General features: G+C 42.8%; 1 protein-coding gene across 7 annotated transcripts in view; it reads left to right on the forward strand.

Annotated features, from left to right (window-relative positions):
• Positions 1–27011, forward strand: part of LOC308565468 (exostosin-2) — a 126016-nt gene that overhangs the window by 29367 nt on the left and 69638 nt on the right. For all 7 annotated transcript variants that reach the window (XM_081154693.1, XM_081154694.1, XM_081154695.1 and 4 more), the window contains 4 exons: positions 120–236; positions 4873–5068; positions 6874–7013; positions 9777–9870. In XM_081154693.1, the coding sequence (XP_081010819.1) occupies positions 120–236; positions 4873–5068; positions 6874–7013; positions 9777–9870 (547 nt within the window). The remainder of the gene's footprint in view (positions 1–119; positions 237–4872; positions 5069–6873; positions 7014–9776; positions 9871–27011) is intronic.

Consider the following 27011-nt stretch of genomic DNA (forward strand, 5'->3'; position numbering starts at 1 on the left):
AGTCGCAGAACCTATCCACAACGTTAAGTGAGGACTTACTGTATTTCTGTTCCTTTCTACAGAGCTTGTCAGAATGAAGACCCTCTTTCTTATTGTTTGACAAAATTTTTTGCTTTCAGGGCTCTGTTGGCTGGTGGTGGCTTTTCAACGTGGACTTATCGGCAAGGCTATGATGTCAGCATTCCTGTCTATAGTCCGCTATCAGTCGAGGTGGACCTTCCAGAGAAAGGACCAGGGTAAGGTGCACTCAGCACAGCCAGGTGTGCTGTGAGATGCCGACACGATTCAGTATGGAGGGTGTCACAGCAATCAAAGCATCGGTTACAGGCCAGGTCCTTGAGGCTACCATCTTTCCTACCCCACCCCCACTCCTGTTTATTCCTCAGTGCTCTCTCAGTAAACATATAGTGCTTTCTACCAAGCTTTCCAAATAAGAAGTCCACATGGTGTCTTTAACTCCTTCCTCTCCCTTCTATACCAAAAGAATGAGTCCTATTGATTCTGCATTCTAAATAGTTCTTAGCTCTGTCTACTTCTCCATCTCCTCTGCCCCCATCCTATGCCAGGTTACTGTCATCTCTCCCTTGGATTGCTGAAATGACTTCCTGCTGGTTTCCCTGCTTCTAGTCTTGCTGCCCTCCATCTGACTGTTGGCTTCACATGGCCTTCAGGATAAAGCCCAGACTCCTTAACCTGTTTTTCAAGTCCCTCTGTCACAGGACCACTGTCTCCGTCTCTAACTTTTTAAATTTCTTTTCGTTCCTAGAACAAGCTTTGCTCTCTCTTTTCCTGGGCTACAAAACTCTCCATTGTCTGGAAATCTTTTTCCTCATTTTCATCACACTAATGGCCTGCTTGCTCGTTAGGTTTCACCTTGAATACCTCTTACTCGTGGGGCACTTTCTTAGCCCCTGAAATGGCTCTTCTGCTCTCTGCTCCCACCACAAGCCTGCACTTTGCTAGTGTACCACTCACCGTGCCCTGTTCTAATGACTTGCTCAAAGCCCCTCCTTTAGATTTTGGATTTTGGAAGTGCAGTGAAGCTAATGCCAGGTCTGTTTTTTAAATATATTTTTTCTGATTTCAGAGAGAGGAAGGGAGAGGAAGGGCTAATGACTAGCCAGGTCTGTTTTTTAACTGCCACGTCCTCCAGCCTGGGTGAGCCAGTGAAGATCAGGTCTGTCAGGTCAACTCGGCTGCCTCTGGGCCTCTGTCTTTCTTAAGACTGTGTGAACTGAACTTTGTTATTTAATATCTCCAGTATAACCCAGCTCTGTTACATTGGTTTAGGATTCCTAAATCCCTTTAGATTTAATCCAGGGCAGAAAACTACCAAAAAACTGTAGTAAAAACAACAAATCATTCTGAACAGTAAATATTATTTTTAAATAATTAGTTTCAAAGACTTAAACTAGTATATTGGTGGTATTTTCTTAGAAAATCTCTAATTATATGTATTGGACTGAAATTAAGATCTTTAACTAGATCACTTAAGATCTTGGTGAGCTTCTGAAATTCTGTGGTTGAGTAATTAGATATGGCCACAATATATCTTCAAGGGCAGCAAAAAAAGTTAAAGGCTGCACTGGGCATGGTCCTCTCTTTGCTGGCCAATTGGTAGATTTCTACGTCTGAACTTGGACCCACATTTCCCCTCTAGCCTGTAGTTAGGCCCTGCAGCTGTGGTATTTCTTTTATAAGCCCTCCTCCCTCCAAAAAAGTCAAAGAAGAAAAAAATAAGGCAAAAACAAGCTCCAGACTCATCACCCTTTCCAGGGATTGGGAGGAGGTAGGGTGGGTGACCTCACGGTAGCGTTTTGGATTTGTTGCTCTTTGTGAGAGTTACTTTTTAAGGGAATTCCCACATCTCTTGAGGGCTATATAGAGTAGCAAGAGCTTTGTTTTTATTTTTATTTTAAATCTCTCTGTTTTTTCAATGGGAAGCTGAGGGTTGTTGCTATTGATAGCTTCTTCTCACAGCTGTGCTGGCCTCAGCTGGAATTCTTGTCGTTTTCTCTTTAAAAGGAATTAAACTGGGAGTTTACAACTGTTACTATTGAGGGAGACGTCACCTTCTCAGCATGGTTTTACTTAAACTTAGATATTAGCGCTGCTGGGAGGAAACATAGAAGTCATAGCTAATAATTTTAGTCATTAAAAGAAAAACAAATCCACCTGAACATTTTGTTTGCTTAAAACTAAAATGGGCATGTTCCGTCACCCATCTGTCAGGTCAGGGAGAACCAGCATGAAGCAGGAGACGTTTCAGACTCTTGTTCACATGTACATATTTATGTTGAAAATGGAGTAGTGGTGGATTGGGGATCCAGTGGTCTTGGTGATTGACTCTCTGGGATTCCCAGATCCCCACTCACCGCACTTGGTCTCCAGCATCCCATGCTGAGTTGCCAGTTACCTCCACCCCTGCCTACAGTGCAGAAACCTTAGTCAGTCACCCTTTTAGGGCTCTCATACCCTGGGCCTCCTCTCTACTCTTCCTGAAGTAGAATGTCTTACTCCACAAGGGCTTCAACCTCCATGTGGGCTACCTCATCATGTAGAGATGCCCTCAGCCCTCTAGGACTCCAACACTACATAGTCCTGCATGGACACACTCTTGGATGCCAACGTGTCTGTTCTTACAGCATAGGGCACCAGTGTTTGCTAGTAGCTCTAATGAAATAGAAAGCCTCCAGAAACATCCAGCACGTACCATGTACCAGTGTCTTAGAAATTGGAAAGGCCATTAGAAGCCATTTAGCCAGACCTTTCACTATAATTTTGAAATGAAAAGTTTTCGGATTTGTAATAAGAAAAACTCTGAGTCCATGTCATTTTCAGGTAGCTTTAATTGGTAAGGTGGTTTTCCTGCTTATCTTGTGAGTTTGACTATATAGTTCTTTCTCCTCTTTAGACAGACAAGATTGGTTATAGAACTACTTTGAGGTGATCTGAGAGTGCTTCCTGTATTTTGTCTTTCTCTCACTGTCATCCCTCTGAAAATGAATGCTTTCATAAAAGAAAAATTGTTGGGGCTCAGAGCGAGGCGTAGAAATCAAGTCTATTTCATTGTTTAGAAGGAGCACTTTAAATGTAAATATTCAGCATAATGTTCAATAAATTATAATTTACGGGGAAATTGCCAGGATGAGAGGAACCAGTCTGTGCAGCTAATCCAAGTTGCCTCCTTGATGGGATGTGATTCTATGTCTGTCTTATTTCCACTTACCTTTACCCTGGCCTCTGGGTCTAAGCTACCGTCTAGGGCGGCTCTAGCAAACAGAACTTTCTGTGTTGAGGTGGTGATCTATATTTCTGCTGTCAGGTACCCACTAGCCACATATGGCCACTGAGCACTTGAAATGTGGGTAATGTGGCTGAGAAACTGAATTTTAAATTTTAATTAATTTTAATTTAAATGGCCTGATGTGGCTAATTGCTATTAGACAATGAGGTTCTAGGGAATCTGCTTATTCCTTTCTTTCCTCACTGTGGTGTGGGAAATACCCTTTGTTTTTAGTTCAGTCTTACAAAGAAATTATGAAAAGAAATGGTTCTGAAGATTTATAAGCAATCCGCTGTGGTCCTTGTTGCTCTGTGTTCTGGAGTTTATGTAGCTGATCTCGCTGGCCAGGCCAGTTCATCTCCTCCACTCATTGCTCTGTGTGGTGTGGACCTGAAGCTTAATGCTCAGTAGAAGATGACAACCTCAGTTAGAGAATGATTGATTATTCTTTGGCAGTAGGTGTATGAACCTCTAAATAAGTCCAAGAAACTAAAGAAAAGTAAAATAATTACCCTTCCTTTTTCCCCAAAGCAAGGAAACAAAAGAGAGAGATGGTTCAGAGTATAGGGTTTTGGTCTCCTTTCCTCTGAGCAGACTCCTGTTGTCATCCAGCCTGTGAAATGCACAGCCCTCATATTCCCCCTGGTCTGTACCAGTTAGAGGTAGATTTAAGTGAGTACTGCTTCTGGGTGTGATGGATCTTTCATTTCTTCCTGGAATCTGCTTTATGTTCTTTTCTAGTGGTCTCTCAGCCTGGATAGTGTTTATGTTCTGTAACCTCTCTGTTTTCTGGGAATCTTGCCTTCTAGGGGGGAATTACTTACCACCTGGTCTCCCTGAAATGGTCTCATTTTTATCTCTTACGGAGGTCTAAGTGGCACTAGACCCTTGGGAATCCTGTCTTCACTCCATTTTCTTTTAAGCACCCTTGCTGCCCAGTTGTTAAGACTGATTCCATCTTCTGGTAAGGATACTTTTTCCACTTGTTCTCAATTACCAGTTCTGTCTTCCTAATGCCCAGGTGGCCTTCACCATGGAGCTGTCTTTCCCCGGAGCTTCTTCATAGTGTACAGATGCCATCAACAGGCAGAATCAGTTCTTCGTCTCTCCTGGTTTCATAGGCAGTGCTGCCCATCAAGTTTCCCTTGCTTCCTTGTTGAAGGATGCAGCCAGCTCTCAGTTCCTTTTCAGATGAATCAGCTATAACTAATGATAACATGTTGATGTTTCTTCCAGTCAATCAAGCAACCAGTCAGTTTCTCTCTTTTTACACACACACACACGTATTTATGCTCTCTAAGCTTGGCATATGGTGAGCAGTTCCTCAAAACATTAAGAACTTTTCCCAAATAAAATTTTAACTATTGCATAATGTTTCAGCATGGGAATGAGTCATACCTTACTCTCTTATAGTATATAGTATTTTAAGCATTCAGCCATGCTAGAGTGTTATTTACCCCAAAAGTCAAGGGTTGCGAAGACTGGTGAGAAAACACTTATTGCCCTACGTTTAATGTCAAAGTTCGTCTTAACCTTGACTGACACACCAGCTGCAGCTTTCCAATCACCGTTTTCCTCCTTTATAGTCCCCGGCGATACTTCCTCCTGTCGTCTCAGATGGCTCTCCACCCCGAGTACCGAGAGGAACTGGGAGCCCTCCAGGCCAAACACGGAGAGTCCATGTTAGTACTAGATAAATGCACCAACCTCTCCGAGGATGTCCTTTCCATCCGAAAGCGCTGCCACAAGCACCAGGTCTTCGATTATCCCCAGGTGTTGCAGGTGAGTGTCATTTGTTACCCCTCTCAAGGCTCAGGAGAGGTCACTTCCACGAAATAAAATGAACCCCAACCAACAGGAGCTGTTCTCCACTTGCAACCAGGAGAACGCCCCCAGGGGAGGAGAAACTGTAGTATTGCTCTTTACTGGGTATGCAGCCTTCCATTGTGCTTCAATGTCTGGTCTGGCATAGTGTTTGTGCAGAACTGTGAGTGTTCCTACACCTTTCAAATATTCATTATACTCCAAAAATGCAAATGGGAGAGATTTAAAAAGAAGCCATATAGACAAAGCAGGCAAATGTATTTTGCTTTTGCCCCTATATTCAATAGCCATCAGAGAAATGTTCTTTGAGTGGCAACTTGTACCCTCTGTGCTAGCCCACAGGCTACAGACAGCTTTTCCAGGGACTGGAAGGTTTTAACTTTAGTCACTGTTTTGTCTTTTGGTGTTTTGCCACCCTTAGCATGTCCTACTAGTTGCCTGTCCTATACTTAAATCATGGGGATGGCAGTACTTCCATAACCACGGGCAAAGCAGTCCTTTGGGGGATGTTTTATAAGCAGGATACTTGACATTCCTAGGGCACAGGGGCTCGGAAAGGAGATATTGGGTTGTGTTCACTTAAATATTTAAAATGCAGACAGGTTATTTCAAGGAGAAATATCAAGGGTATGATTTTTTTTTAATCTCCAAAGAGAACTGGCCCATGCCGAGATTGTTAAAATAGTTTCTCTCGAAAAGTGCTGCATCTCCTCTGGAATGTCAGACTGATAACAGTGGTGACGTGAACAGGAGTATTTATAGTAACCTTTGTCTAGACAGGAAAAATGGTTATCAGCACGTGTGTCCACATCTGGATGCCGACTCCTCAGGGCAGGCTGAGCTGTCCACCTGTGCCTCCTGCCACCATGACTGATTCTCTTCTCTGGCTCTTGCTGCTTTTCTCAGTTATCCCCAGAGGAGTTTGGCATATTGAGTTTCTTCACATTTTTTTCTAAACGTTTCTTTTCCCTAGCCTTAAAGATTAAGTAGTCTGTCTTTTTTTAATCTTGTTTTTTTTCTCCTGAAGAGGCAAAAACTGGGAGAAACTGAGTGTGAGAGAGAGGACCTTTTCTTATTTTGGTTTTCCTATTGCAACTGTTTTTTTTTCTGAACATCTCTTATTTTCCCAAATGTTCCCCACATTGAGGGAGTGAATGGGTAAGAAATCTTTTGAGATTTTGCATTTTGTTCGATTTATTTTTTCTAAATAGAACATTTCTGCCGTAATGTGTTTTCAAGGCATTGCATTCATGAAATGACTATCTTCTATGTGCAAAGCACACTGCTAGATACCATGGGGAGTAGAAAGATGAAACAAGATTGGATGCTTTCCCTTTAGGGGGTCCTCTAGAGAGCCCAGTATACCCAGACAGAATAACTCTGTTATATGCTAGGCTGCCTTAAGCATGATGTTCGGCCACTGTGCCACGTGTATTTTCACAGTACAGTAGGGCTGAAAGAGACCAGTCTGTGGAAGTCATATTGTTGAGTGTCCAGAGGAAGACTTGAATGTGGGTTTTAGACATTTTCAGGATGCCAGTAGTGGAGGCACTGAAGGAATGCTGAAGAGCAGAAATGTGAAATGTTGCCACCAGTTAACTTTTCAAGTTTTATTGGTGTGAGTGGCTATCTTTTAACATTTGTGTCAGGATGCCTCTATTGCTTGGCTTAGCTTTGGGAGAACCTTGTGGTCTGCAGGGATCAGAGTAAGTGGCTCAGCAAAACTGGTTTGTAATCCCCTACTTCTGCCTTTGTTCCTGTAGGAGGCTACTTTCTGTGTGGTCCTTCGTGGAGCTCGGCTGGGCCAGGCGGTATTGAGTGATGTACTACGGGCTGGCTGTGTCCCAGTTGTCATTGCAGACTCCTATATTTTGCCTTTCTCTGAAGTGCTTGACTGGAAGAGGTGGGTTTTACCTTTTAATAAACTTTACACGAGAGGTTCTGTGTGTATTAGATTTTAGAAGCCCCCGAGTGATTGTGATGCATTCGTAGGTGTGAGAACTACTTCTTTAGATTGTTTTGCTGTATTTTCCTTCAGGAGAATTAGTCCATTGGCCTGGAGCAGAGGTTGGCAAACTGAGGCTGGTCAGCCAAATATGGCAGATTGCCAGTTTTTATAAATAAAGTTCTATTGAAATTCAGCCTCACCCTTTCACTTACATATCATCTATGGCTATTCTTGTGCTACAGTGGCAGAATTGAGTTGTGGCAGAGATTATATGGCTCACAAAGACTAAAATATTTAGTCTCTGGCCCTTTACAGAAAGCATTTACCAACCCTTGGCCAAAAGCGGTGGTTTGTAGAGACTGCAGAGTATACTTACCTGGAGAACTTTTCAAAATCCCTGGGTTTTAGCCTGAGGAATGCTGAATTTTAAGGCTCCCAGGTATGATTTATAACCCTAGTTGAGAACCACTGCTCTAGAGTCTTCATTGAATCTGCATAATGTGACTAGCTAGTGGTGGAGTGTCTCCTGTGGATGAAAGCTTAGAAACATTCCCAGTGTGCAGATGGACAGACAGAGGTTCTGCTTGGTTATGGCTGTCAATGCTGTAATTAATAGGATAGCCCTCAAGACTCATTGTTATTTCATTTCCCTAGGACTTTCCCTAGGAGGTTAAAGATTACTGAAAATTAGTTCCTTTTGTATATATTTCTCAGGCTTAACTTGGTCCTAAATGCTTAATTGCTTTCTCCTCTCCCAACTTTTTTGATATTTCTCTCCAAGTCCGATCATCACAGGCATCTGGATACTTTAAGTAGCATCCACTCATATGTGCATGCATTCATTCATCTCACGTTGCTGGGAGGCCTACTGTGAGTAACAGTTTCTGCTGTGGGGAGGTCAAAGTCTAGCGAGGAAGACAAGCCAGTGACAGTGCTGTGTGCTCAGTGCATGACAGTGCGTGCATGGACGCGAGGGAAGCCAGGAACAGAGCAGGGAGCCTAAATCAGCCTGGAAGACAGGGGTGTGCAGTTCTTTGTATCTTGGAGAAGTGATGAGCCACTTGCAGTCATTGATACAGCCATGAAAACATTATTAAGTGCCTTTTACTTGCCAGGTACTGTGTTAGATATGGGGATACAAAGACGATCAAGGTCACACCTTACCTCCAAGAAGCTCTTAGTCTGGTGGTGGGAGATAGACAAGTACACCAGTAATTACCAAATACTGTGCTGAGTCGCAGCCCTGGCTGGGTGGGGTGCTCAGAGAAGAGTCAGGAGACACATGCCGTGGTTGGCATGGACATGGTGAGGGCCCTACAGAGTCAGGGGCCCTGAGCCGAGTCCCAACAGCTATTCCTATGAGAAGTTACATCTGCGTGGGTGGTTGAGTTATGGGTAAGTGGTGGAAGGCTCTGGATTTGGAGTCAGAAGGCCTGGCTTCAGATAACCAGCTCTGTTACTGGCTACCTTAGTGATCTCGGCAAATCACTTAATCTTCGTTGAGCTTCAGTTTTCCCATCTGTGTAGTCGAAATCATGTATTTATTTAACAAGTATTTATTAAGTGCTGTGTGTGCTAAGCAGTGCACCAGATGTTCAGGATGTGCTGGTGAGTGGAACTAGGCGTGGTTTCCATCCCAATGGACTAGTCTAGTGTGGGGCGGGGGCTTCAGATTTTAATAAATGAATTCATACAAATATAGTTACAAACTCTGCTAAATGCCACAAAGATAAGTCATCCTGGAGTCCTCTCTTTCCCTCACCCACCATATCTAATTTGTTAGCGGATCCCGCCAGCTCTCTTCTCTCATCACTTTCATCATCTCCTCCCTCGTCAGCATCTCTTGCCTAGATTTGGCGATGGCCTCTAGCTGTTCTCCCTGCTTCTGGTCTTGGTGTTGGTGGTTTGTCCTAACACTTTAGGCAGAGATCCTGTTGGAACATAATAGGTCGTGCCATGCTTTGCCTAAAACCTCTGAATGGCTTTCTGTCTCAGTAAAGCCCATGTCCTTACAGTGGCCTGCAAGGCCCTGTGTGCTTTGCTGTGACCTTCTCTCCCCCATTTCTCTTCATTTCCTGGTATTCTCCATCTTCTTTACTGTGCTCCAGCCGCACTGGCCTCTCTGCTGTTGCTGGAACATTCCTGACACGCTGCTTTCTCAGAGCTTTGCCCTTGTTAGTCCTTCTGCCTGGAATATCCTCCCTCAGGTATTCTCATGGCTATCTCACTCCCAGGCCTGCCTTGTCTGTGTTTTTCACTGTTGTGTTACCAGGACTTAGTTCCTAATAGGGTCTCCATAAATATATGCTGAGTAAGTGAATGGATTGGGCGTCCAGTCTAGTTGAAGGAGAAAGTCATTGTGAATTCACAGTGGGCAGCGGAGAGTGAGGGAGAGTGTACCAGGTGTGGGCAGAGCCTGGTGCTTTCAGTGGCTGAAAGGTGCCAGTGTGGCTGGAGCACAGCAGTAGAGTGGAGGGAGGAAGGGTGCGGGAGTGAGTGGGAGGTGAGAAAATGGAGCTGGTGAGAGAGCTTCTTTGAGAAGGTCGGCCATGAGGAAGGGAGAGGGAACTGGGACCATTCACTGGAAGGAACGGGGGGGGGGGGTGCGCTGAAGGCGGTTCGTTGTTTCTGCTTGTGCGAATTAAATGAGGTAGTGTGTGTAGAAATGCTCTGTGAAAGGGGCCGTATGCATATAAACTGTTCTGCTCTTGTCTCTAGAGCCTCTGTGGTTGTGCCTGAAGAAAAGATGGCAGATGTATACAGCATTTTGCAGAGCATCCCCCAAAGACAGATTGAAGAAATGCAGAGACAGGTAAGAAGCCAAGCAGCCCTGTGGGGGAGGCAACCTAGGCGATGTGAAAGGGTGGCCCGGACACTTGGATCCAGAGCGACAGTAGCTGAATTCGTGAATGGGGTTCATTTCTTCCACTCTATCAACCAACCAAACTGAAAAGAGGCAAACAGTGTTAGGTGAGTTGGTCAAATAAGGTTTGATATAGTAACCAGCAGATTTAAGAACGCTTCTGAGGCAAGCCTACTGTTATTTTAGGGCCATACCATAGCTTTGTTTTCAGGATGCAAAGCTGGAGCCTCTTTGGAAGGTTGTTTTCACAGCAGGTGATAATTCTAGTGACTAAGTCAGTCACGGAAGCTGGGACATTTCAGGGTGATGCTTCTGAGTTGCTGTTAACCTTGAGAATGTTGTTGTATAAACTAGCCTAGGTTCCCAGTTCCTTTCCCCTTGAACATTTCCATGTTCCTCCCTCCCTTTCCAAATCTCTCTCCCACCTTCTGATACCCCTTCCCTGGTCTGCTCCCCACTGTTAAAAGCAGTCCCCTTGATGTCCCATTTAGGCCTGCTTCCCTTTCTCCTGAAAAAAATTTAGTGGGGCTCAAATGTCAAGCAAGTTTTAAAAGATTAAAAAGACTATCCTGATATTGGTACTGTGCTTGTTTTTAATGCATTTAAAAAGTTTTTATTTTTATTAAAATTGTCTTATGTAGGAGTTGAGCAGGAGAAGAGAGAGGTTTGGAGGGTTCTCAGCATGAAGTATGTAACTGTCTCATGCATCCCCTGTTTTCATGGCATCCCCACCTGCAGGTGGAGAGCTGTATTTAACCTTGTCCAGAGAACAGGTCTCAGGCCGCTGTCCAGGTGAGGGCAGGGCAGCCACCTGGCTGTGTGGAATGGGGAGGGACCTGGGCTTCTGACTGCTTCTTAAATACAGCCAGTCCATCCTCCTGCCTTCAGCCCCTCCTTTCCCCAGTTGGGGTTCTGCAGCAGAACTCTTGGCGAATCTAGGATGCAGCTCTCATAGCCTGTAGTCAGCTGCCACTTCTGCTCCTCAGCTTCCACATTTTATTGCTGTTACCTTGTCTGCCATTCTCTTTATCTTAGAGTGATTATGCCTCAATTTTTAAAAATTCCCCTTAATTGTCATTTTAGGGTTTTAGGAGGGAGTGGAAGTTAGTGGATGTGTTCAGGCAACCCTCTTTATTATGGTACTGAGCTGCTTAAACCAAAGACAGGGTCGCATCACGCAGTAATGAAGTCTGTAGGTTCTTCCTCAAGCTGCCTCTGTCGAATGCCAGCTCCACCAGTTACTGACTCTGATGGACAAGCGTTTGCCTTCTGTGGACCTCAGTAGCCTCATCTGTGAAACATTTTGGCATTCCCATTTGAAAACAAATCACAGGTCGATTTTAGCTTCCCTGTAGTTTTTTCATAGCATACTCATGTTCATTTTAAGTTTTGGCGCTTCCCAGTTGTTACTTCACTGCTAACCTCGTCTGAATTTTAGTGAGTTAGAAAATCAGTCTAGAGACCTCTGGAGCTTGATCTAAAACTGTGGTTATTACAACTTACACAGAAGGAAATGCTATTTGAAGATTCCTGGTGTTTGTGCTCTTTGTGTTTCTTTTTATGGCATCTTGATTTATTAACAAACTAAATAGAGAATTGTCTACTAAATCAAATACCGCCTTTTACTAGACTCTGGTCTGAAAATAAGAGGCCGAGAAATACCCACCACCTTCATGTAGGGAGAGAGAATCGTTTGGCTTTTGGAGTGGGATTTGGTTTGGGCTGGCTTACAGAATGCTGTTCCATGCAGCCCCGGCGTGGGAACCACAGGTCTGAGGCGAGCTTGGCTGGTCCTTTGCAGGGGCAGACTCAGAGTCACAGAGCCATTGAGAAGGAATGAGTAGATGTCATTTAAAACAGTGTACTTTTAGATTATTTGGATTCAAAGAGACACACTTGGAGTCAGGAAACTTGGGTTTGAGCCCTGGTTCTGTTCCTATTAACTGTGCGACCATGACAAGTCACCAGAGCTGCCTGGGCCTTCCTTTCCTCATTTATGAAATGAAGGGGTTGGGCAGATCATTTCTCATTTTCCATTGTGAAACTCTTGTCCTTAGCAAGAATATCACTCTTCTTGACAAATCAGTAATTAAGGTCATCTCTTCCCCCGAACACCTTTAGCTAGTCATGAAGGCCAGTTACCTCCTCTGCTGGTGACTGCCCTACATTCTGTCAGCCTGCAAAGGAAAGTCAGTTGTGGCACTTTTCTGCCTCCCTTTTTAAATCTCTCTTCTGCTTTCTGATGCCCTTTTCTCTGTGCTACTTTCAGACCTTCTAAAGCACTTTACTGCAGTGCCTCATTTAGTCTTGCTTCCCTTTCTCTGAGTATTCTATGCTCCAAAATGACCTCATTTCTTCTCCCAACTTCACATTTCTAGACTGGTCTGACCTCAACTAGAGGTGAGATTATTTGGCTGAAGTAATCCCCAGATAGGTATGAAGGATGACTAGGTTCAGCTGCTAGATGCAACAGCACACCCTCATCCCAAGTTGTGACAACCAAAAATGTCTAGACATTGCCAGATGTCCTCTGTGGAACAAGTTGCTTTGACTGAGAACCACTGGTTCATTGTAAGTTAAGGTGTCATCTCTCTAAGATTAGAGAGAGTTTTTTTTGTTCCGTCGGACCCTTTCCAGACTATGCTGGACATTTTGCCCTCTTTACCATCCATCAGTTTAACCTGACAGGAGTAACTGAAAGACTAGCATACACCTTGTTCCGGAAAGTTTTTACACCTTAGTGAATTCTCTTTGGGGAAGTCACATTTGGATCTTTTTGTAAGACAGGCATAAACAGTAGTTGATATCGTAGAGCCCCTGGTTGATATGCCAGAGTGACCTGAGACTGAGGAACAGTGATTTTCTTGCTGAGCAACTCAGAACTAGCTTAGTGAGCTGCATGGACAGTTGTAGCCAGCAGAGGTCTCCATCCACTTTTAAGTGACTCATTTTCCCTCTTGGAAACACTGACTGTTTCAGTGTTTCCAAGAAACTGTAGATGCCATGAGCTCTGGTGTTTCACTCTGACATTGTCCTCGTAGCCACTCTCCAGAGACCAGTTGTTTCAGATGAGGAAGAAAGAGTGCTTAGCACAGGTTTTTGCTCTCCTTGGATGGAATATAGCTAAAGTTTCTGAATTGATCACAAAAATGTGGGGTGGGATCTTGGCGATGGAGGTATTGCAGCAACATTTTGCAACTTAGAGTTCTGGATCAGGAAGGCTACAGTCTGATCAATGTATACAGTGGTCAAAGTCCTTACGGTGACTTGGGAATTAGCATATACCAACACAGAAACATATTTTGCCTGATAAGAAGAAATTACATTTTCCTCTTCACCTTAGATGTGATAGTGAAGCAGCCATAATGTTAAATACAGGGCTAGAGCCTTAAGTAAGTAAAAGCTATAGTTATGGTAAGACTTTTGAAGAAAAGTACAACCTATGGCTCTGTTGTCTGCTCCTGAAGGGCAGCAATGAGAGTGCCAGCATATGTGACACTGGACAAGCGAGGAGTGGCGTATTGTTTTTTGTTTGTTTTTTTGTAGGTAGGTTAACAGCCAGTTCCTTCAGTTAGCAGAGGATAATGGTTATAACAGTTATCAGTTGGCCCTTTGTTGTCCCATGAGCGAAATTAACTAGTTGATTAATTTAGTGAGGCCCTAATTAAGTGTGTGTGTGTTTTTTCAGGGGGAGATGATGGGAGATAATAAGAAATCTGTGATCCTCACAAAGGCCCAACAGTCATCTTGTGGACATATGGGTATGAGCACAAAGAAAGTTGAGATGGTGCAGATTTTCCAAAGTACATTAGGGTTCTGAAATGGAAGGAAGAAAGTATGGGGTGAGGATCGATTTACTGGAGAGGTAGCATTCGTGGAAGGCCTTAAAGATGGAGGGTCCTATCAACCATCTTGCTCACAATGGAAGGCAGGAAGAAGTGTGCAGCTAAATATTTTTCTGTAATCAAGTGGAACCTTCATACCCCAGTCTCCCTTGAATGACAAGGAGAAAGAAAGCAATGGAGGACCTTGGGAGGCTGGAAAGACACTAGACTGTGTAGTTAGAAATGTTTGTGTAGATGGGGAGGAAGGTGTAAGTGGATCCCCCGTTTATCTGTTGAGTGGAGTTCCCAAACGTTGTTTTATTGGTCAGTGGCTCCACCAGCAGTGACCTCTGACCTCAGCCATGCTGGGAGGTGGAAGTCAGGAGCCTGCCTTGCCTTTGAACTCTTCTTTGTACTCAATTGCCCGGAGCCTTTGAGGTGGCAGAAGCACTCGGCATCTTCTTTCCTCGCAACTTCAACGTGTGGGTACGTGGGTACATTAAAATACCAGCTTCTTCAGCCTGTTGCGCTGATTCATCTTTATTTGCCTTCATGTTTCCCTACCAAGCATACTAAATATTTGGGCTGCAGAGGTGTACTTGAAGATATAATGGGCTAATTCGGAAAAAGACAAAATGCTTCTGTTTAAGAAAATAAAACCCCAGGCATGTGGTACCTTCACCTACCAGGACGGAGTTAGGCCTTGCTCTGGTAAAGGAGAGAGCAGAACAAACCACAGAACAGCAAGTGTGTGTGTGTGTACCAGCATTCGTGCACTTCATTCCCAGGAGAGTCCCTGAAACTAGGCTCTCCTTTAATCTTATTTATACATAATTTCAACACATTGAATTATCCAGTTTCCGTAGCTATGGTAGTTCAAAAGTCACAGATTTGAAGGGGCGAGAGACTACAAGTGAGGGTCTCTGAGATGGCTATCTGTGAGTCTGGCATGACCTGAGAAGGTGGAAAAGCTATTTTAGAAACAGATCTCTTGGCGTATTGGATATAGGGCAGGCAGCTTTGCAGGCTTCACTCCATCACTGCACTCCGGGTGTCTTTGTTAGAAGGCAGAATCCTTCGATTCAAAGAAGTACATGTTTGTGTTTCATATTTTGGATTTCTGACATCCAGATGGTTCTTACCATCAATTTGAACACTGAATATAGTTTCTTTTTCTTCCCCCTGAAGCTGTTATTGATGTGGCATCTTAAAGTAGAGGAAAGGCAGAAATTACTATTCCTTGTGATGCCCTTGGATCTTTGAGCAGTGGTTTAAATTGTTTGGGGGTGTGTGTGTGTGTGTGTGTATAATATATTATATATATATATATATATATATACACACACACATATATATATATGCACATATATATATGTATATTTAAAAATATTGGCTCATATATTTTGTAGAATTTTCTATCTAAAATGTTTAAGTTTTTATTTTTACAAAGTGTTTTTGTGATTCACTTAGAGGTGTAAACCCTCAGATGTTTGGAAACCTGAGCAGCCCAGATAGATGTATTCTCCAAGGGTTCCCTGTGTGGGTGGCTTGACTGTTATGCCCATTTACAGTTATATGACAGCCTCTGTCCATTTCTCCCTCGTCCCCCCATCCCCAACACACACCAGTTTACAAAGCAGACTCTCTAAACAGAGTAGTGAGATAGGCAGTCGGAAGAGTAAGGTGAAGTTTTCAGTGTGAAGAAACTGAGGCTAAAGAGACATAAGTCACCCTCCCAAGACCACACAATATGTGAGGGGCAGACAGGGAGCCCAGTCTATTTTGCTCCCCACAGTGTTATTCAGATCACTGTGTGGCCTGGATTGAGGCTAAAAACCAGGATGAACTTCCCAATAATTCAAGCTAACTGCTTATTAGATAGATTTTAAAAAGTGATTACTTGAGACATTTAGTTTGGAGCATCCCTGGAAATATAAAGACCGTGGAAGAGATTTCACTTCTAATTTCCAGGATCAATGTTATAATGCCTGTCATGACCCCAGCTGTGAAAGTGAAAATTTTTTATATATATAAACTGAACTCTCAAGGCTTTTAAAAAATGCCTAATATCCATGCCTCCCCCCCTCCCCCCCTCCAGTCCCAACCTGCCACTCCAAGCTGTGTTTCCCAATCTCTGCTTTCATACTTGCTCTAAAAACAGGTATTGGATTGCTTACCCTTAAACAAAACCCATTGACTTGATCCCTGGAGTTTCTCCCTGTGAAACAGACAACCGTGGTTCTTATACAAAGCCAGCTCCTTGGACAATGGAAGAGCCTTGGGGATGAGTGTAATCACTTTATGGGACATTTTGAATTTCATAATACTTTTCTAAAGTACTGTATGCTCTGTGTTTGAGATTTCCTGGATGTATAAACCCATATTGTGAAGGAGACTGGCCAGTGTATATTGTTTAAAGCAGGATAAAATAAGAGCTCATTTAATTGGAACCCCTAAGGAAGAGCATTTTTGTGTGTTTTAACTTTTTTTCCAACTCTAGTATTAAGAACCTATTGGAAAAAGACTTTTGCCAAGTATCTGATGGGAAGCCAAGAAAAGCATTTTAATAGAACTGTCTGAAATTTATAGTACACTGGGGCCTGTAAATAAATTTTCTTGTCTTTAAGGTTTGGGCTGATTTGCAGTTATTTTGTATAGCTTCTGAGATTTAAATCCTCATGGTCCAGATGGAGGGACCATAAAGCTGCTTTCCTTGGCAACCTTGGCCTACCTCGTCCATGGCAAACATACATGAGTAGTCTATGGAACTTTGTCTGTGAATGCTCACTTACCTTATTGTGATACCAGCTTTAATTGCTTTCATGACTTTTCCTAGAGCAGCCCACCGAACTATTCTCTAAATTTAAGATAGAGTCCTTAATTTCATAATGCAAACCAAGTACTAAGCACCTGCTTTGTTCCAAGTTGTACAGGCATGATGAGGGAGATTTTTAAGGGGGATTCTGTCTTTAAGAAAGCCCTCAAGGGCGCTGGGGACAGTACTTTCAGTAATATACAAATTAAAGGCCGGAAGTGCTGTGCTGTTAGTTGTGGCGGGGGTGGAGGTGTCAGGAGTGGACCAGCGGGTGAAGGGAATCGTCAGGACTGGGCAGCCTCAGCTTGGAGGAGAGAACAAAGCTATGTTAGTGCGCTGACCTCAGGGAGATTGGCTTCTGTGAGAGAGGCTCAGTGGCTGAGGTGGAGCAGGTGAGGCTGGGGGGCCTTTGAATACCAGCAGGGAAGTCTGTAGAGAATTAGAAGGAAAGGATAGTAAGTGACAAGTGAAGAATAATGAAAAAACATGTGGTGAAAGGGGAAGCAGTATCAGTTAAGGAGATTCAGCAGTATCAGTTAAGAAAAAAATCAAAGAGTTGGACGAGACCTTAGAAAATATCCAACCCTTTCCTCATACTTGACAATCAAAAGTAAGCCCTGGAGTCTAAGTGATCTTGAGTCGTTAGGGCAGAGCTGAGCCCGCTGAACCTGGGCCTCCTGACTCCCAGTCTGATGATTTTTTTTTTTTTGCATTGTCACTGCAGTATTTTACAAACAGGGCCATGATTCATTAGTTGTTCATGAAGTTAAATCAGTGGTTCAAGGCTGGCATTGCATTTTTTAAAAATGAAATATAATAGGAAAATACCATCCTATTACATGGTAAGGGTAAATATTTCCTGTAACATTTGTTTTGGTTATATGTGCGTATGTCTAGTGTGTTGCAGTGTAAAGTGTGTTTATGTGTTTCTTAATGTGGGTCCTATCCAAAAAATTGGAAAATGTTGGTGGTGGCAAGTACATGATGGGTTTTTGAGTTGGAGAAACCTGAGTTCATACCCTCAGCTTTGTGACTTTGGGCAAGTTACCCAGCTTTTCCAAGCTTCAGTTTTTCTTAACTCAGACCTGGGACTAATAATACTATACTGTAGACCAATTGTGTGGTTCAGTGAGTAACTTACTTAAAGCATTGAGATTCTGGTCTGTCTGCTTCATGCTGGCAGGGATTTGGGAGCAGTCTGCCTGGGTCTGGGTTTGAATATTGGAAGGAGCCTCCTGGTATGGAGTTTGGGCTTCAGGAACCACAGTGAATTACCAGCGTGGATGTATTATGCATTTGTTTCTGGGCTTGGAAACTGGAAAGAGAATTTATTCCTGTGGGTTCTGCTATACTTTCTACATCTTGACATGGAAGGCGGTTCACCTCTCTGTTTTTCTGTTAGGATCAGAAGGGCTTATTAAAATCAGTGGTTTTCTAGCTGGCCTTTAAAAAATTCATTGGCACATTTGGATAAAATAGTGTTCCTTTTTCCCCTTTCCAGTGAGGAAAAAAAAATTGTACTAAGCATTTTTCCCCCTTCTCTAATGTGTTTTCTGCCAAATCATGATTTTATTCAGTTTTGAATTAAAAAAATTAAAACAAATAAACTTAGAGAGAGAAGTTAAAACTAGAATTGAAATTTGGGTGATGAACAGTTGAAGAATCAGAATTTCCTGGGTATGAACTAAAAATAAAAGATTTCCATGTGCATTTAAGAGGACCAGTCGGGTTATCTTTTAGAACTAGCTGGTGGTTGCATCCTACTGAAAGGAGAAGTTGTTCCTGCCTGTGATTCTCCTGGTATTCTCTGCTTCTCCCCTTTCCTCTTCTCCTCCCCCTGCTACCTCTGCCTCCCTTCCCCCCCCCCCCCCCGCTCCTTTCTAGCCAGCTCCATCCCATATTTGAAATCCCGCTGGAGAGCAGAGGAGAGCTTCATCCCAGATGATTTGGGCCAGGGGCTAAAACACTGCCATAAATCTGCAGCTCATTTTAATGCCACGTTAAAACAGTGTGAGCGGCTGGTTTCCGTGGCCCCTGCCCTCTTTCTTTATGGGCTTCTTTGGCTCTTCTTTTTAAAGAGGCCCAGCGGAGTAATTTTAAAGTTCTTATCAGTTTGCTGACAGCTATATGGGCCTTTCTGCCGAGTCCAGGAGCTCAGGCAGGCGTGTGAAACTCCTGATATTAAAATCGAAGAAAAATGCCAGGCAGAAGGGATTGGGTGGTGCAGCTGTGATTTGGAGGTAAAAGACTAGAAGATAATTAACCTTTGCAGGTCCAGAACTTCGCCATTGGCAGTAGAAATTTCTCTTGGTTGGTAGGGGAAGGGCAGTAAGGGTTAGGCAAAGATGGATTTTGCAAGGGCTTTTATTTTTATCCCCTGATTAGAAATGCCATTGTGTTGACAGTTTGTGCTTTCGAGCCCCAGCAAGTTAGTTGGGCAGCCCTGAAGAGTTCTGAAGTCAGGTTTACAATGTACTTTTTTTCCCAAAGGCCATCCGACTGGCTAGACCTCTGCTTGCATGTCTTCGCCAGCTCCAGCTTGCTGTCTCTGTGTCCACAGCATCACTGTTATTGAATTTAAAGGGACTTTCATCAGTCTGCTTTGCCGCCCCTTTTAGACCAGATTGCTAACCCCCAGTAATCCTCCCAGAGTGCTCCATGGAAATACCAGGCCCTCTATAAATGTCAGCCTGCAATGCTTGGCCCTTTTTGCCCTCTCAGTTACAGAGGAGTGGACTGGAAGCTGCTCTTCCCTCTCCCCTACCACTCTTCCTTTCTTTCTTTGCTGGAAAGCTCCTGCAGTGGACAACTGAGGGGAAGGAAAAACCATTACCTGGATGTAGGCCAGCAGCTTGATGGGAGCTACAAAATCTCTGGCATCTCTTGACCAGAATGTTTTTCCAGGCATTTCAGAGAGTGCATCTTACCCTCCTCCTTTCGGCTTTCTAGCCTTGCTTTCCAGAGGGCTGGGGTGGGTGGAGTGTGCCCTCCCAGTATGCTTCATATCTGCCTGCCCCCTTTCTCCTAATTAAAGCTTTTAGGAAGAGGCTAGTAGAGATAAGCAAAACCCAATGGATATATGTTTTTGACTGCTCTGTACCCTCTTGGCACAAACCCATTATTTTTCTTTTTTTCAAATAGTTTTGGACATGAGCAGTTTTGCAAGTGTGTTCAATTTAAAATAGCCATTTAACTTGAGGTTGAGGCAAAAAAAAATAAGGAATTTTTGTAGTAAGTTAGTGAAATTATAGAGCTGTTGATCTAGGGTTGATGATTTTCATTGAGCAAACAATAAAAAATACTGGTTTGTTTTATTACTGGTGTAGCTCCTGTGGGGAGGGTAATTAGGTATAAAAACCAAACAAGCAATAAGACAAAACAAAATGCCCCAGACTCCAAAGTGATAGAACTATTTTTTTATATATTACTGGGGACTAAATTGATATCCTGTAATTAGTTAAGAAGTTTCATGAACTGGGTGTTATTGCTTATGGTATAGCTTTAACAAACTTACTAAAATATTTAACAAATAAATATCTTGGAAGTTTTCAATAAATATGTGATTATGATTAATCTTAATTACATAGCCGTTTCAAAGGGTCAGGGTAAATGGGATGGTCCTGGTTTCCTCTTTGGGCATTGGTTAGGTTGGAGAGCTGTATCTAAAGTTAGCCGTGGGTTAACCTTTCATAATTAGTCCCCAATATGGGGCGTTGCTTCAAAAAATGGCCTCTGTAATAAAAATGTTAAATATTAATTTGCAGCCTGTATAAAAATTGTCTGACTCTTGGGGCTGGTTTCCCACAGGGTAGGGCTATTTGTAAAGCATTTCTGAGAAATAATTACTTACTACAGGAAATGTAGTGCAGGCCTTTTAAACTCATTACATACCTACTCAGAAAAATATCTAGGTTTGTTTACAAAACAATAACTTGTAAATTATCAAGTGTTGATATGTTTGGTAAAGAATTCATTGTTTTCAAGTCTTCAGTAAGGATTAAACTAATCCATAGGATTTCTGCCTATATTTATGTATTTACATATTCTGTCTCCCTCAGCATTGCAGAAGTTGAGAGAAGTTGGAGTTGCTTAATTATTTTGTCATGACATAAAATTTTCAGTTTTATAATAACATAATCTTATAATTCTGTGCTACTACTCTTGAGACTGTAAGATAACAACCAGGTATTCATTTATCTTCACCTTAAGATCTTTAAGCCCTGGCCAGTGTGGTTCAGTTGGTTGGGCGTTGTCCCAAGCACCGAAAGGTTGCCCGTTCCATTCCCTGTCAGGGCACATGCCCAGGTTGTGAGCTCAAATTCCTGGTAGGAGGTGTGCAGGAGGCAGCCGATCGATGTTTCCCTCTCACATCAACATCTCTTTCTCTCTCCCCCTCTCCCTTCCTCTCTCTCTCTAGATCAGGATTGATACAGAATTAGCTTCATAGAAACCACTTCTGACAGTACAGTTACCTTATTAACTTAAAGGCTAATGTGTTATATTTAAATGTGTACTTCCCATTTTATTAAGGAATTTAATAGTAGGAGAGCAGTTCACTTGTTATCTTTCAGATTCCAGTACTTTTTATTAAAAGGAGCAAGTGTTGTCTTGTTAGGTATTCGAAGGCCATATGTAGTGAAGTATTTTTAACTTTCAGATTAATTTGACCAGTTCTTCATGTTCTATATGTGTCATATGTATTTTTGAAAGATCTTGCAGTTTTTGGTTTCAGCTGCAGGCTGAGGACTGAGTTCTATAGGGAGGCATTTTGGCATTTGATGTGAGTGAGAAGACCCAGAAGCTGGTGGCAGACCCAAGGGTCAGAATAACATCCTAAGGGTTGCAGCCAGTGCGGAGGGAACAGTGGACCTGACTGTGCTCCCTTTGGCTTAGAATAACCACAGATCAGTATCTCCCAAACCTCGTTGCCTAGCAGGTTGTAGGGAACTTTACATATGACATAAAAGCAACCATATTCTTTGGATATCTTTTGGTACAACTTGCAGATGGGAAACTAGAAGAAGAAGATTTCAGCTGTCTAATCAGCTACCATAGCAGTTTTTAACTGTGAGATGAAGGAGGGAGCAGAATTCCCAGTGGGGATTTTCAAACTTCACACATCTCTCTCGCTGCCACTCAGATTCTTAAATGCTTTCTGGGCTGGGGGATGGGGACATGGGTTTCTTGAGACTCCCTGCCACGATGGATCTCAGTTACTCTTACTCATAGGTATATGTCATCCTTCAGGTGAAAAAGGGACAGGGGGATAAATTGTGAGCTACTGCCATAGCATGTGTAGCTACTTCAAGCTTCTCTGTTCAAACTCCCAATTTGGGGGATGTACCTTGGGCTTTCTACTCAGAATCAACAAGAGAGCGCACATTAGTAACACTTAATCAGCAGGTGGAGCTTTCTAGCAGCAAGCAGCTGGTAGAGGACTCCTGTGCTGCTGTTAGGTAGGATAGTGACAAATGGCACTGCACCCACACTAGTCTCAGTTTCTCTTTTTCTGGGAGTGTATAAGGACAGTGGAAAGGGCTCCCATGACCTGACTGCTGAGTTACTGTCCCCAGCCCAAATAATGAACCTGCCAAAGAAATCTCCTTAGCTTCTCTGGAATCATTGCAACATGGGAAACAGTAGACGAGAGAATATCACCCTAATGTGGCGTGACATGATGATAGCTCTGGGGATGACATAAGTTTTCAAGTTCTGTCTTCTTAGTCCCTTCACATATTATGTTTGTGTGTGTATCTTAATGAAAAGAGGCAGGCCTTTCAAGTGTGCCTGGTTGGAGCGGGGCTTGTTTTATATTTGCCTTCTCTAATCAAACAAACGGATGCTTGCTTTCTCCTGCTTTTAGCATAGCAAACATGGGAAATCTCAGCCCAGGCAGATTCCTTTGCAACAAGTTGACCCAAGCTGTGCTCTTATTTATTTATTTTTGATGACAGATCCTGATTAAAGGTTTCCAATCCACCTTTCAGCTCTTTCATGGAACCAGTCAGGAGAGAGAGCTGGTCAGCTGCTAATCACTATAGAAGCTCCTGTTCTGACCTAGGGAACAGTGGGACCCAGAGGCGTGGATAACTCAGAAAACTGGACACAGCACACATGAGCCTCTGGTCTCTTAGCTGAGAAGGTTTGACCAAACACAGTTTTATTGGTCAGTGGCTCCTGCTTTAGTAACCTTTCACCCCTATGGTTCTTGGAGGTGCAAGCCACTGGCCAGCCTTGCCTTTGAACTCCTCATGGCTCCTGCCACCTCAAAGGCTCCCAGTCAGAGGCTCCTGTTTTGCTTGGGACCTCTCCTCACAGCAGGATGTCAGCAGTTGGGAAAACTGATCCATCCTTAGAACATTGACATATTTGAAGGTGATACCCCTGAGACTTGAAACCTATGGCTTTCTATTTCAGGAGCTGTCTGTCACATGTCAAGAAACATAACTCAGGCTACCCCTTTTTCCTCCTCTATCCCTGCTTGTCTTCCATAGGACAGGAGATGGTAACATTGGAGCATTCCCTATTAGTATTCACAGAGTTCTCCCCTGCCTACAAGTTCTTCACCTGTTTTTATTCTGACTTGCCCCAAGTAGCATCTATTCTGAAAGAATTTATCTTTTAAATAGGACTAAAACATGAAAATCATAGTCATCTTTGGTGTCTGGGAGTACAATTACAAAGATTACATAGTGAAAACATAATGGGGCAAACATGTTCCATCCCAGTGCTACCTGATCAGACAAGCCCACTTGTAAGATAGTCCTGCTGTACCTTTCACTGTCTTCTTGATTTCATTCTACCTTCTGGGAAAATTACATCTTGCAAGAAGACATAGAAATATCATGGACTGCCCTCCCACATCTGCTTGGCTTCCTGCCTGAGGAACAGCAGTGAAAGCTTTAGTATTGAGAGGCAGATCCAGGAACCTGCGGACATTAGATGACTTCAATATACCTTCTTTGGCAAGAAATCAAACTTCTCATTCTAAGAATATTGATATCTAATGCCTCTTCTAGTCATGATGCCTTTAGCTTAGAAAAGGAGCAGGTGATCTCTGTTGAGGTCTTCTGCTTTTCTGGTATTCATATAGACTATTACTTAAGATCTTTTGCAGAAAGGACACGCTGGCAAGGTCTTTGTCTGCCTCAGAGCAAAGGTTGAGTTTTTAGCAGGTATCCAGGTATCAGAAGAGCCAGGCCTAATTTTACCACTGTCCTGTTCTGTGGTCATGAGTATGGTCATGAGCTTACATTTTCTGGTTGGCAAAGGGGAGGGGAGAATTAACATTGCTTCTATGTCTGGTACTATATTGGGAGCTTCCTCACGAAAACCTGATGAAATACTTGTTTTCATTTTTATAAAGGAGGAAAGCGAAAGTGAGAGGTTAATAGATGGCCTGAGGTTTCAAAGCTTAAGTAGCCAACTTGGGATTGGGAAGAATTTGTGGCATGTAATGAAACAGTATGAAGCTTATTTATAAAGCTCTATTTTTCTTTTAGAATGCCTTTTGAACTATTATAATCACCAAAATATTTATGAAGTGTCCACGTTTGGTAAGATACTGTAAACGATTCAGAACTGCACAAACTATGGTCCTTGTTCTCAAGCGGCCGGCAGTCTTAAAGGGTGTGTGTGCAATGTCTACGAATGTCTCTATTAGTTTGCTGGGGCTGCCATCACAAAACATCACAGATTGAGGCACTTAAACAACAGAACTTAATTTTCTTGAAGTTTGAGAGGCTGGAAGTCCTAGACCAAGATGTCAGCAGGTCTGGCTGCTCCTGAGCCCTCTCTCCTTGGCTTGCAGATGGCCACCCTTTTGGCTCCCTCTTTGCATATCATCCCTCTGTGTGTGAGCACCCCAGGTGCCTCTCTGTGAGTCCAAGTTTCCTCCTCTTGTAAGGACACCTGTCAGATTGGATTAGGGCCCACCCTATGACCTCATTTTAACTTAACCACCTATTTAAAGGCCCTGTCTTCAAATACAGTCACATTCTGGGGTACTAGGGGTTAGAGCTTCAACATACAAATTTGGGGTGATACAATTCAGCCCATACCAATGTCCATTGACATATAAGGGGTTTTGCTCTTTACTGTGGAATCTCCCTGAGGTGTTTTTCCCTAACCCCATTTTTAGCTCCTTACCAGGTATGAGCAGTAGTAATAATGTAAGTCCAGAAGGTGGGGGGAGGGGAGGTGAAGAGTAATATTTTAAGTACCCCCTCATGCCACTGCATATCATAACACTGAGAATTGGCCTGTTGAGCTAAATTCAGAATTTACAAGGTAACTTTGCCTGGGACACCATTCAGTGAGGTAGGACTTGTATCATGAGTCCTCATCACAACTGGATGACACATATTATTAAAAGAGTTTATTAAGCCCTATAGACACTCAATTTTTTATATTGTTTTGTTTTGCTGTATCAATGGAAATATTCTTAGCAGTGAGATTGGGTTTTTTTCCCATTGAAATTTGGAATATCACAATTCATGTTTTAATTACAGAAAGGGAAAGTTAAAAGTATAGGATTAGGCACTAGATTGAGAGCTTTAGGACTTTAAAAATGCTTGAGCATTCAAAAAAGATTTAGCAATGCAGAAAACCTCTTGTTTATAATAAAGGTGATTCTTCATTCTTAAGCTTGTGTCACTCAAGATGGTTTATTTGGGGGCAGGAGGAATGGAAGGTAGTAAAAGAAAAAGATATGTGAAAATATTGTATTTCTGTTTCTAAAGAGAGATTATTAACTTATCATGTAACCATACATGCCTACTGTTTGGTGACTCATATAACTACATCATCTGGGTCAACCCCCCCCCCCCCAGCATACATGTACACCTGGCCCTCACCTTGTCCCATGTTCTAGTTCTTTCTCTGTATCCTTTCTCTGATGATAACTTGGGATTTAAACTCTTTATAGGAATCAAGCATGTAATCTGATGCCATGTGAGCTTGTAAAGAGCTTGTAAATACACATTGACCCTTGAAAAAAACACCTGGTCTGATTAAAGACTTGTGAACTTAAGCAAGCACACTATGTTGCCATTAGAAAGTACTGCCATAGACCTCTTCCTCACATTTTTGTGATGACTAAGGAATGTATGCTGTAGCCCTTTTCTCTGGTAACTATAAGTGGAACTAACTGCATGTTAATTCTTTAATCACTTCCCATCAATATAAATACTGAGACTGGAGATGAACAGAAGGAAATCTTTGCTTCTAAATGGATAGAATGCACTTTTGTAAATGGGTCTTCGGGAGTTTTCCAACCAGCGCTGTTTCAGAATAGGATTTGGGTACTACTGGTCCATGTACTTGCTTATTTTCCTTGCTTTTGAGTGACTCATAGTGTTGGATGTAAGAATGAGATGTAGAACTCCTATAAATTGAGCTATACAAAGGGGAAGTTGTATCTTCAGCTGTTGGTTTGGGATAGGGCTGCTCTGGTGTTGAGAATTCTTCAGGAATTCTTGTGACTGTGCTAAGGAGACATGCCCTGGAAGACCATGCAAACATGTCTTTACTGCAGTGCCAGGAGAATGGGGGAAATGAAGAGATGGTTAACAAGATGCGAGGAGTGGAGAAAGTTAGATTTAAAGGGGTAAGTACCTTGCAGTCAGCCAAGTGGCGAGGTTTTGAGCAAGTTCTCAAATTTCTGAGAAGGGTGAGAAAGAGAAAAGTTCATTTAGTGTGGTCCAGAGTTTCATACCTGTGTTTGTTAATAGTAAGGTGATTTTTTTCTTTTCATGTCCTATGTGCCAACTGGGTAGAGACTATTTTAAACAAAACAAAGCAACAACAACAAATCTGTGGGTTCTGAATTCTAGTATATTTTTAGAAGGCTGGGAATGTGGGAATGAGGTAAAAATAAAACTGAGATTAAGTCCTAGGAGATACTAATTCCTAGCAAGAATCACTGGGCTGTATATGAGATCCTGGGAGAAGAGCAAAAGTGTTCACTAAAGTGTGATACATTGGATCCTGCATTAGGCAGTGGCTGCATTTAAAATGGTTCTCAGCTGTTCCCTCGGAACAGCACAGCTTAAAATAGAGACCCTACTGGTTAAACCAAGTCTCATCCTGCTTTGTTTACACTCTTGGGAAAAATGGGTGGTGACATTGACAGTGGCACCTTAACCCATTCCAATTTTCCAAGACACTTGAGCTTTACTCTAGAGCAGGGGTGGGGAACCTTTTTTCTGCCAAGGGCCATTTGAATATTTATAACATTATTCGAGGGCCATACAAAATTATCAACCTTAAAATTAGCTATGAAAAAAGCTCCTAGATTTATTGAATTTCAAGTCCCGCCTGCAGTTGCCTGCGGAGCCAGACCAAATGATTTCATGGGCCATATGTAGCCCATGGGCTGGACGTTCCCAGCCCTGCTCTAGAGGGGCTGCAGGATACCAGTGTAAAGAATCCATGAGAACCGACAGAAACCC

This window comes from Miniopterus schreibersii, assembly GCF_964146895.1.
Source record: "Miniopterus schreibersii genome assembly, chromosome: 12".
In the NCBI taxonomy this organism is placed as follows: domain Eukaryota; kingdom Metazoa; phylum Chordata; class Mammalia; order Chiroptera; family Miniopteridae; genus Miniopterus; species Miniopterus schreibersii.